We start from the raw sequence: 11,381 nt of genomic DNA, 5'->3' as shown, positions 1-11,381 counted from the left end.
AGAAGCAACCAATCAGAGGGGGCAAAGTAAAGAGCATTCGGAAGCGGAAGTGAGGTTTCCGTGGAGACAGCGGAGCCTGAAGAAGGTGGCGGCGGCGGCGGCGGCGGCACCTGCGAGCGGAGGCTGAGGCAGGGCATGGCGGTGCTGTCGGCCCTGTAAGAGCTAAGCGGCCGCGGACCCCGCCATGCATCGGTGGCCCTGACATGGGCGCCAGCGGCTCCAAAGCTCGGGGCCTGTGGCCCTTCGCCTCGGCGGCGGGGGGCGGCGGCCCGGAGGCGGCGGTCGCTGAGCAAGCTTTGGTGCGACCGCGGGGCCGAGTCGTGCCCCCCTTCGTATTCACGCGCCGCGGGTAAGGGCGCGGGGTTCCGCCCCCGGGAAGACAGACGGGCGGCCGGGCGCCCCGCGTCATGGGGCGCTCCCGCCGCTGTAACCCCTACACCCGAGTCAGGATGATTTTCTTATTTCCGGTCCCCATAGGAACAAGGGGTCGGAGAAACGGAGTAGTAGGTTCCCAGCGGTCTGGCTGCTCTGAAGGTCTCTCGAGGAGAAGAGCGGGCCTGAGGCTTGTCCCTGGGCATGCCCTCCGCACAGTGAACCTAAGATAGGGATTTCTTCTTAGAGACTTCAGAGCCACTTTTATTCCTTCCGTTCCAGCCTACAAGCTGAAGGCTCCTATCCTCCCTCACCTCTAATTCTTCCTAGAGGAGAATGACCCTCTGTTTTGTCTTTTTTCCGTTTCCCACTGTGGTGGGGTTGGATCTCTGGGTAATGGCCGGGAAAGCAGGACTGGGCCCTAGCATTGGGGATGGGGCCCTGGGAAAAGACCCTCAACCAGGTATGTTTCCCATACCTGGAACACTGACTTCTCCCCTCCCCTAGGGGGTCTAGACAGGAGCTCTAGATTGGCCTGTCCCTGACTCGCACCTGGGGACTGGCACTCAGATGATGCTAGTTTAGATTTGTCTTTAGATACTAGGAGGGGAGTTCCCCTTGTGGCTCAGTGGGAACCAATCTGACTAGTAACTACAAGGACGCTGGCTTGATCCCTGGCCTTGCTCAGTGGGTTGGGGATCTGCTGTGGCTTTGGTGTAGGCCCACAGCTGCAGCTTGGATTCGACCCGTAGCCCAGGAACTTCCATATGCTGCGGGTGCGGCCCTTAAAAAAAAAAAAAAAAAAAGATACTAGGGGGATCCCAACAGTGGCTGCATCAGCCACCTGGGTGGGGGAATATGCAGCCTTTTCCTCTTTAGGCTTCCTCTTAGCTCAGGCATCTGCTATCTCAGGCTTTGGTCCTGGGCCAGCAGTGTCTTCTGGAGTGACACCAACATGCCCAGGCCACCATCCTGCTCACTTTAGAAGTCCTGGGTGAAGACAAGAGCCTGATGTAAGGGCTACTCTTGCTGAACAAGCCAGTGATGTTTTGGTATGGTCTCTCTTTTCAGGGTCTGACAGAGTAGGACTGGCCACCACCCCACTTCCTTCTAGTAGACCCCAGACCCTAAGCAAGGGATTCTCCAGGCATATTATCCTCTCTTCCTCCCACCAAAGTTTTTCCTCTGCATTTGGGTGAGGGCGCTCTTCCCTGTGGTCTGTGGCATTTGCCATGACTAGGTGTGGGACTTCAGCCCAGCCTGTTCCCCTCTCCCTCTACACAGCTCCATGTTCTATGACGAGGATGGGGATCTGGCTCACGAGTTCTATGAGGAGACAATCATCACCAAGAACGGGCAGAAGCGGGCCAAGCTGAGGCGGGTGCATAAGAACCTGATTCCTCAGGTGAGGGGCTGGGCAGTGGTCACAGAGCCTGTGTTGAGTGTGTGGAGGTAGACCCAGATGGGGTCTGCTGTCATGGTGGGGGCTCTTGGGGGCGGAGCTGGGAGGAACAAGAAGGCTTCCTGGAGTAGGGGCCCTGAGCTGGCCTTCACTAGCCTCTGTTTCCATGGCAGGGCATCGTGAAGCTGGATCCCCCCCGCATCCACGTGGATTTCCCTGTGATCCTCTATGAGGTGTGAGCCTGGGAGGTGGCAGGCATAAACACCCCCTGCCCCAGCAAGAAACCCCCAGGCACAAGGTGTGGCTTCCATTGAGGAACCTAGGCTGGGGCCACAACCCTGAATAAACTCCACTGGCCTGGAACCTTCAGCTGTGAGCAGGGTAGTCCTACAATGTTGGTTGGGTGTTGGTTTGCATATGGACAAGAAGTGGCTGATGGCTGGCGAGGGCTGATGGCGAAGTTAGCAGCCCACCTTTCCCAGCAATCCCTACGAGGAGCATGGCAGGGCATATGCTGGTCAGGAAGGCCAGGTTCCTGTGCCCTTGCCTGGCCTGCCTTCTTCCACGCTTGCCTAGGGCCCAGCCCTGATAGAGGCTACAGCACTTTACAAGCAAGGTCTGCCTTCTTCCAGCCCCAGGGCTGTGGGAGCTGTACACAGTGGGAACTTCCTTTCCCTCACTTCCTTTACCCTCTCGTTGGAGCATTTCAGCCGTTTGCTACCTCGATTCCTCCTGTGTTGGACAGAGGCTAAGGGCAGCGCAAGCCTGATCTTTCCTGCCTACCTGCCCATCTGTTCCCACCCCCAAATGGATGGACAGTTTGCTGGCTGTTAATAAGAGTTAGGACTGGTGTGGGAGGCATCTCCCTCGACCCAGGGTGAAGCTGATCTCTCCCCACTACAACTAGTTGTGTCCCCCCCCACAGACACACACTGCACCACCAATTGAGAGGGCATAGGATGGGGATCAGGAAGGGCTCTGGATGCCTGTGCCTGTCGGGAGTTGCCCTATCCCACCTACTCTGTCTAATCTCCCTTGCCCTTACACATCCAGTGCCCTGTGTAAGGGACAGCACCTGAGCGCTGGTGCCAGTAGCTCTGAGGAGCCCACCTCCCCTTCCCCTACAGTATACCCATCTCTTCAGGATCAGTCAAGAGAAAGTACTGGAACCCCTGGATAGGGACAGAAAGGAGAGAACCATAAAAGGAATACTTAAAATGTGAAAGCTTGTAAATAGTCTAGTCCATGATATTGTTGGAGCAGAGTCTGATTTCTACATAGAAATCACTGTTTTTTGTTTTTAAATCCTTACTGTGCGAACTCTGTGCTTTAAGAGTGTGAGAAATGGCTTGGGGAGGGTAGCCCTCAATCTAGGGAGGCTGTTGTGTTGTTTGTTCAATAAAATTGTTTGTAGACCCTGCATACAAGAGTGGCATCCTCTGAGGCTGTGATACATAGTGTCTAGACCACCAGTTGGGCTTATTAGTAGGTAGGTGTGGGCCCAGGATTCTGGTCACCTCCATCTCCAGCAAGGGTCAGAGTGAGCCTGAGCCTAGCCTGCTGCAAACCCAGCCATAACCAGCAGGTGGCAGTGTATTCACACAGCCCTTACTGCAGGCCCCCTTAAGATGGAGAGTAGCTTGTTCTCTGCGTTAATAAGTGGGGACCCTTGGAATTGGAAGGCCTTGGGATGCTTCACTCGGGATTTGACCCATCTCGCATACCTGAGGTGAAAGTGTGACCTCAGAGGGGTCTGGAACAGTTTTTCTGCCCCCAGCAGTGTCAGCTAATCCCATAATGTGGTCAGAGCCTGAGCCCCCTGGACCTACAAAGCCCAGCCTTAGGTGGACAGCAGCTAGGTGGGTGCCACTGCCCTTGACCTACTGTGAAGCTCTGCAGCCCAAACCCTCTTGCCTTCTCCCAAGGCTGCCTGTGAGTACTACCTGGAGAGTACGCTTGGGACTTCTATTCCAGCAGGCAAAGTTCAGCCACCGAATACTTCTGGCCCCTTCCACCCAGTCTTCTCACCTGCACCCTGCACCCTGCACCCTGCCCCCTATGGACATTTGGCCTACACTCCTCAGGCCCTGCTGTTGGGGCTGGTTCTCTGCTAGGCCTAGCCCTTGACCATCAGCCCAGCTCTCAGGGAGGAGGGAGTTCAGAGACATGGGCTGCTGGGTCTGTAGAGTTGACCTGCCTGTCTTTGGGGGGTTTAAACTTGTCAAGTCTGGAGCAGGATCACCCTGTGCAGCCTAGCCTTGTAGTTCTTTGGACATTTTCCCAATAAGATGCCAGTCATGAACCCCTGTGATCTTCCACTGACCCTCATACTGACTGCCCCAGGGCCAGAGTTCTGCCATGTCAAGTGGCATCGTATCACCACTGTCCCAGTGTGGGGGAACTCCCTGTACTGGGCCTGCCTTGGCTGACCCCAAAGCTGAAAACAATGGGGGTTATGGCTATGCTTCCCCACTCCCTCCCACTGGGCTGTGCTCACTTCCTTCCTGCTGGCTGCCTAAGGAAGTGTCCCTGCCCTGGGACAGTCTGGTCTGGCCTTTGTTTCCTCAGGGGCCCGCACCTTTGGAGCTTCCAAGGCCTGTGTCCCTTGTGGAGCCAGCGTAGTCCAGGGATACCACCCTCCCATGCCATGTCCTGGACTTCTTGGTTATCAGCATTAGACTAGGATATGTGCTCACCTTCCCCAGACTCAGTCTTACACAGCCTTTTGTTAGGAGAGAGGCCCTGGACATCAAGGAGGTGAGCCAATAGGGTGATTTGAGGGTGTTGATTTGTCCACCTCTGAAGGGGACAGCTGGGACCCTGCTGCAGCCCTCCTTGGACCCAGCTACATTATGTGTACTCTTCCCACAGGAATACACCCCTTTCTCACCTGTGTTGTAAGGAGCCCCCTTCTCTGCAGCATCTTAGTGAAATCCACATAGAAATGTCCTCTGGCAGGAGAGCACCCCACAGAACCCTTCCAGGCCCTCCCCCACCCCACAGTCACCCACATCAACACATTGTCCACTGTCACAGTTGGGATGCTTCCGTTCTCAGTGGAAAAAAATTGACTCAGCTCCTGTAAGTTCCCCACCCCAGGGTTGGTTCCCTTCTTTAACACTTGCTTCTGGGGGACCATCTGCCAAACATCCCCCAAGTAGTTTGACTCCCAAAGCGTGAGCACCAGGGCCCCTCTACTCACAAACTGCTGGATTTGAGAATGGGCCTCAACCCTAAGGGTAGATAGGGCAGAATAATTTTCAGTGTTAAGGTAGATGCTGGCATGTGGGAGACTGGCACCTGACTTCGCCCCCTAGCCTTCCTGTCACCTGGTGCAGTTTGCCAGGCCATGGCCTACTAGGGAAGGGTGGGGCAGACAGCCAGCCAGCTGGGCATGCCCAAGGGAAACAGGGTCAAGGCGGTCCCCTCCCCCACGCATGTTCCTGGCCTTTTCCTCTCAGAGGGGCAGCAGGAAGTGAGGAGAAAGGGCTGTGGTGGGAGGCGGGAGTGGGTGGGAGGGATGGGGTTTATCAAGTCGGCCGGCCGCTGCCCAGAGGGCAGGAGCTGGTGTGAGTAGCTTGGCTGGAGAGGCTTACCCCAGAAGGAGGGAGGCTGCGGACTTATTGGGCCGACGGACTCCTACACAGGTGAGCCCAACGCAGAAGACAGCTCTGTACCACGGTACATGCGCTCGCAGGAGCGCTCTCTCCCTCTCTTCCCAGGCGCTCGGAGTGGAATGGGTTGGGAGTGCAGATCCGGCCCTTTGGAGGAGCTGAGGAAGCGGCAAGAAATCCTTGCATTGTTCCAGCCCGAAGCCTGCTCCCCCAGAGGGAGGGGCTTGAGGGCAAAAGAATTCAGTACACCGGGAGGACCAGGGGAACCCCTCTGGCCGGGTCCGGCTTTCTCTGCCATCTGGCCAGGAACTTTAGCAAGGGTGGCGCTCCCTCAGGGTTGAAAGGAAGCCTTGCGGCCTCCCACAGGACCCCAGAGACGAAACAAGCATTAGCCTGTCCGTGGTGCAGGTCAGGGGCAAGGGGACGCCCTAACCCCTGCGGCATACTTGCCCCGAACAGGGCAGGCCTAGCTGCGACCCACAGCTCGTGTTGCCAGCACTACCACTGCAACCACCCAGCCCTCGAAGGGCTAAAACGCAGATACTCGGCCTCCTACCCGAGTCTGGCAGGGGGCGGGGCTTCCCTTTAGACTAGGGACGCGGGAAGGGAACTCTGATCCGGAGGGGGCTGGGCATTAAACTGTCTTAGGAGGTTGGAGATCGGCTCCGGTCACTGTCCCCCTTTTACAAAGGGGCCCCTGGGCTGGAGGTTGCACTCAGGAGTGCAGAGCCAGATTCACTACTGCCCTCAGCCAAGACCTCGGGGTCCCACAGCACCTCCTAATGGCCGGGCGAGGGACCAACATTTCCTTTATTCAAGCTCCCCATCCCGTTCTTTTATGCCGTCCGTTTAAGCGACTGGCCGCGTAGCGAAGCCGGGAGGACTGTACCACCGGCCGCCGGCTGCGGGGGTGGAATTTGGGGCTGACTAACGCTCGAGGCTGAGACTCCAAGAGAAAGCCCCGTTCCGAGGGGTCTCACGGTTCCATACCGGTGGCCACATTTCTCGGCAGAGGGTCTGGGGACCGTGGAGCCTAAAACGCGGCACTGGCGGCGCGAAAGTCAGAAACACCTTCCCTCCCCGGCCGAAAGTCCTGCTCTGGGTCCGCCTCCGCGCCGGATTCTTAAAGGGCCCGCGGGCTGGGGGGGCGGAGCCAGCAGGGGCGCCGGGCCGGGGCCGTGGCCGTGCCTGGTCGTTCCGCCTGAGCGGGCCGGGTTGGGGCGGGGATGGCGGTAGCGATGGCCGTGGCGCAGGTCCCGGTGGCGGCCTGCGCAAGGTGAGGGAGGGCAGTGCATGCCTGGCGGCTCTCTCTCCGCGGTCTCGGTTCTGAACCCTCAGGGAGGAGGCCCAGGGGCCCTACCCCCTACCCGGCGGAGTTCAGGCCCCACGTGCGGGGCGGGGGCGGGGTCCCGGACAAAGGCCAGGTGGAGTGGGCTTTGCCCCAGACCCGCCTGGAGCGCGGGCGCGCGCATTCCTGTTGGCTGTAGAGAGAGAAAAGCCGGTCTGCCGGGCGCCACTCTGAGAGATCCGCCGCCCCTTTGTCCCTGCGGGGCCTCCACCAAGCTTGGGAGAGTGTCTTCGCCGAGACAGAGTCCGATAGCCTCACTCCTGCTGGGCGGTGCTAAAAAAGATAACCCGGTCCGAGGCTGCGTTCCAGCTTCCTAGCTGCTGCTTGAGCTGTGCTCTGCCTTACCCAGATGCTGATTTCTCAGGACCAAGAGTTCTTATCAGGGTACAGGGTAGGCCTTGGGTTTGGGGAAACCATGTCTCGGGTGGTATTGAGTCATGTGTGGGTCTCAGCAGTGAATCCATAGCTCAGTTTTGCAATTCAAAGAGCAGTTACAGACCTAGCAGAAGTTTCTGCCCAGCCGTAGGCTACCTGCTCCAGGAAGGAGCCCTATGCTCTTGGCAGCAAGATCCCAGGGTGCCTTGCCTGCCCTTCAGTGGCCTGTGGTCTCTCAGAACTGACCTGTTGTAGCCATTAACAGGGTCTGAACAACCCTGGACACAGTGCCCTACACAGCATGGGCTTTGGGACTATTGATGTGCTTGGGGTGGGCACCTCCAAGATTGTCTAGATTGATTTGTTCTCTCTTATCCTCCCCCCAGTTCCTGAGCTGGTGCCAGGCAGGTAACACTGTCTTCCTGCAGCCCCCAGCATGTGGGCAGGCCTGGGCCCCACCGTCACACTGGCTGTGGTGTTGGCGGTGGCGTGGGCCACGGAGTTCAAGCCCACAGCACCACCTATCTTCACCGGCCGGCCCTTTGTGGTAGCATGGGACGTGCCCACACAAGACTGTGGCCCACGCCACAAGGTGCCACTGGACCCAAAGGACATGAAGGCTTTCGATGTGCAGGCCTCACCTAATGAAGGTTTCGTGAACCAGAATATCACCATCTTTTACCGTGACCGGCTGGGCATGTATCCACACTTTGATTCAGTGGGGAGGTCTGTGCATGGCGGCGTGCCACAGAATGGCAGTCTCTGGGTACATCTGAAGATGCTCAAGGGACATGTGGAACACTACATTCGTACACAGGAACCTGCAGGGCTGGCAGTCATTGACTGGGAGGACTGGCGGCCAGTGTGGGTGCGCAACTGGCAGGACAAGGACGTGTACCGCCGATTATCACGCCAGCTGGTGGCCAGTCGTCACCCTGACTGGCCACCAGATCGTGTAGTCAAGCAGGCGCAGTATGAATTTGAGTTTGCTGCCCGGCAGTTCATGCTGGAGACACTGCGATTTGTCAAGGCGTTTCGGCCTCAGCATCTGTGGGGCTTCTACCTCTTCCCCGACTGTTATAACCATGATTATGTGCAGAACTGGGAGACCTATACCGGCCGCTGCCCTGATGTTGAGGTTTCCCGAAACGACCAGCTGGCCTGGCTGTGGGCTGAGAGCACGGCCCTCTTCCCCTCTGTCTACCTGGAAGAGACACTCGCTTCCTCCACTCATGGCCGCAATTTTGTCAGCTTCCGTGTTCAGGAGGCCCTTCGTGTGGCTCACACCCACCATGCCAACCATGCACTCCCGGTCTACGTCTTCACGAGGCCCACCTATAGCCGCGGGCTCACAGGGCTTAGCGAGGTATGTGCCTCCCTGGGCCTGTTTTCTTCCTTGGGAAACCACTGTAGGTTTGGCTTACCAGGAGGCCTCCTACCCCCAAGTTTATTGGCTGCGCTACATCCTCTCACCGCATTCTCTCTGTAAGCCTATGAAAGGGTGGCATCATTATCTCTATTTTGCCGATAAGAAAATTGAGGCCCAGAAGTACTGAGAAATTTGCCCAGAGTTCCCCAGAAAGCTCAGGGCAGAGCAGGGACTTGAGCAGAGCATTTTGACCTCGGAGTCCATCGTGATTGACACCCTAGGCTCACGTGGACCTGAGAATTGGCTTGAGAATTGGAAGCGAACAGTGGGGGGTGGAAATGGTTTAAACGGTAAAAGAGAAAGTGAAACAGAGCCTCTGCCTAAGGGTGAGAAGGGGAGGCCTGTGCCGGGGGTCATCAGCAGTTCAGAACAGGCTAGGGCCTGCCCACCCTGTCTGTCCTCACCCGGTAGTCTCGGTCTTCCCCAGTGACCATCTCCTTCCCACACAGATGGATCTCATCTCCACCATTGGTGAGAGTGCAGCCCTAGGTGCGGCTGGCGTCATCCTCTGGGGAGACGCAGGGTACACCACCAGCATGGTAAGTAAGACCCACCCAGCCTACCAGAGCTGAGTCTGTGGGGGCAGCCAGGGCCTTTGTGCTTTTGGCTACAAACCTTAGATTGGTCCCCTGGCCTGTCTCCCACCCAAGGCGTCCCTGGTCCCAACAGAGAAGACAAAGCCCCTCCCCTGTTCCCAGGAAAGGGGACTTGCTGTCCTGAACTGCTGTTGAGTTCCACCCTGTCCCTTCTGCCCTGCTGGGGTCCAGTCCCTGCCCCTACCCCCTTCCTAGAAGGAACAGAGACAGTGAGGCTCAGACATGCATGTGTGTGCACGTGTGCGCTGGTAAAAGATGGTACAGTCACCACAGTGTGGACAGTCTCCATCTGGGCCTATGAGCTGAGGCAGCTGACCCTGAGCCCTTACCCTCTCTCCCCACAGGAGACCTGCCAATACCTCAAGGATTACCTGACACGGCTGCTGGTACCCTACGTCGTCAATGTGTCCTGGGCTGCCCAGTATTGCAGCTGGGCCCAGTGCCATGGCCATGGGCGCTGTGTGCGCCGAGACCCCAGTGCTAATATCTTCCTGCACCTCAGTGCCAGCAGCTTCCGCCTAGTGGCCAGCCATGCACCTGGGGAGCCGCAGCTGCGACCAGAAGGGGAACTCAGTTGGGCCGATCGCAACCACCTGCAGACGCACTTTCGCTGCCAGTGCTATGTGGGCTGGGGCGGCGAGCAATGCCAGCGGGACCTTAGGCGGGCAGGTGGGGATGCCAGCAGGGCCTGGGCTGGGTCCCACCTCACCAGCTTGCTGGCTCTGGCAGCCCTGGCCCTCACCTGGACTTTGTAAGGGTCTCTCACCTGGCTGCCAGACAAGCTGGGCTCTGCCAGGCATGTAGGAGCCTGCACGGGGTGGACAAACTGGAGTCTGGAGGGGCAGAGCCCCTGGGATACCCAGCAGGGTGTTCGTACCAGCTCCCACCCCCTGTTCTAAGGGGGAGGGGCAGTCCCCTGGGAGGCCCCTTCTCTCCCTGCCAGAGAGGAAGAGGGGCACAGCCGGGCTGGGGAGGACCTGACCCTACTCCCCTGTCCCTGTATAGTTTATTATTATTATTTTCGGGTCTCTTTCATAAATTAAATATAAAACAACTGCTTCTGTGCTTGGACTGTCTGAGCCTGCCCCAGGGCATGTGGGAGGTTTCAGAGTCTTCCATATAAGGTTTGAGCTCAATTCTGTCTCAGACTCTTTCTCGTCTATAAAATGCATTCACTGGGACTTGTGGGCCAGAGCTGCCTGCTCCAGCCATCCTGCTAGGGCAGGGGCCCCTGGTAGTGGTGGGGCTCACATTCTACCCCACCTCCAAGGACCTTGTTCTCCATATCAGTTGGAAAGCAGTTAGGCTCAAGCTTCTGTGAGGGACAGGCTCATTGGGCTTCTCCTACTTGCCACTGTATTTCCAGCTGGGCTGCTGCCAGCCACCTCACCTTGCCCACCCAAGGAGAAAGGGGAAAGCGGATGTTTCATCTTCCCTGGCTGGGCAGGTAGCCAGACCACTCCTTCCTGCTATTCTCACAGACAAGGGTGTCTCCTCCGTGCCTTGCTGGCAAGGGAAATGGACTTCAGTCACACGCACTTTGCCCATCTGCGTCAGAGTCCTCCACTAGGTGTGGTCGGGAGGAGGCAAGCAGGGCGTTGGGGTCTGGGTCCTGAGGCCCAGTCCCTGTACAACTGCAGAGAGGATGATGAGGTGACGAGGACCCTCCATGATCAGCTCTGTCCCAGCCATGGGAGAGCATAGCTTGTCCACAGCTGTCCCAGAGGAGAGAAGCAGATCAGCTCTGACCTGCTTCCCTCCCTCTGCTTCTGAAGCGAGTTACCCTGGGTGAGCCTCTGTCCCTCCCCTCAGCGTAAGACCCATACCTGGGGTCCTCTTGTCCCTGTCAGTGATGACTGAGCCCCTGCCCTCAGGAAACAGCCGAGTGGTGAGGAGGGCACCCCAGCTGCAAGGACTCGGAAGTAACCACGAGGAAGTGCTTTTCTACATTGCATTTTAAGGAGTTCTCGTGTGGCAAAACGGGATCGGTGGTGTCTAGGGAGTGCTTGTGACGCAGGTTCAGTCCCCACCCTGGCACAGTGGTTTACAGATCCAGCACTGCCACAGCTGCAGCTTAGGTCTCGACTACAGCTCGGAACTGATCCCTGGCCTAGGAATTCCATATGCTGTGGGGTGCCCAAAAATGAAAAGGGGGAAAAATACACTGAGTTTTGAAAGGAGAAGGGGAAGCTTGATGCTGGGAAAAAAGCAGCACAGAGTTTGAGGCTGGGGTATTATTTGGGGC

General features: G+C 57.6%; 2 protein-coding genes across 4 annotated transcripts; both read left to right on the top strand.

Moving 5' to 3' along the window:
- Window positions 1-52: 52 nt before the first annotated feature.
- TUSC2 (tumor suppressor 2, mitochondrial calcium regulator) lies at window positions 53-3,196 on the top strand. The gene is made up of 3 exons (XM_047775120.1): window positions 53-349; window positions 1,657-1,777; window positions 1,948-3,196. Exons 1-3 carry the CDS (start codon window positions 204-206, stop codon window positions 2,011-2,013), a joined length of 333 nt encoding a protein of 110 aa, XP_047631076.1. The 5' UTR covers window positions 53-203; the 3' UTR covers window positions 2,014-3,196.
- Window positions 3,197-5,287: 2,091 nt separating this feature from the next.
- HYAL2 (hyaluronidase 2) lies at window positions 5,288-10,194 on the top strand. 3 transcript variants are annotated; one of them, XM_047774941.1, is made up of 4 exons: window positions 5,288-5,421; window positions 7,498-8,477; window positions 8,990-9,079; window positions 9,481-10,194. In XM_047774941.1, the coding sequence occupies exons 2-4, from the start codon at window positions 7,548-7,550 to the stop codon at window positions 9,889-9,891; spliced, it is 1,431 nt and encodes a 476-aa protein (XP_047630897.1). In that variant the 5' UTR covers window positions 5,288-5,421; window positions 7,498-7,547; the 3' UTR covers window positions 9,892-10,194. The 3 variants fall into 3 exon arrangements, with proteins under 3 accessions (XP_047630897.1, XP_047630907.1, XP_047630916.1); XM_047774951.1 differs by lacking the exon at window positions 5,288-5,421 and adding an exon at window positions 5,436-6,664; XM_047774960.1 differs by lacking the exon at window positions 5,288-5,421 and adding an exon at window positions 6,683-7,127.
- The last annotated feature ends 1,187 nt before the right edge of the window (window positions 10,195-11,381 follow it).

This window comes from Phacochoerus africanus, chromosome 1, assembly GCF_016906955.1.
Source record: "Phacochoerus africanus isolate WHEZ1 chromosome 1, ROS_Pafr_v1, whole genome shotgun sequence".
In the NCBI taxonomy this organism is placed as follows: Eukaryota; Metazoa; Chordata; class Mammalia; order Artiodactyla; family Suidae; genus Phacochoerus; species Phacochoerus africanus.
Note: the sequence above shows the minus strand (reverse complement) of the source record. Positions and strands in the feature narration are given on the sequence as shown.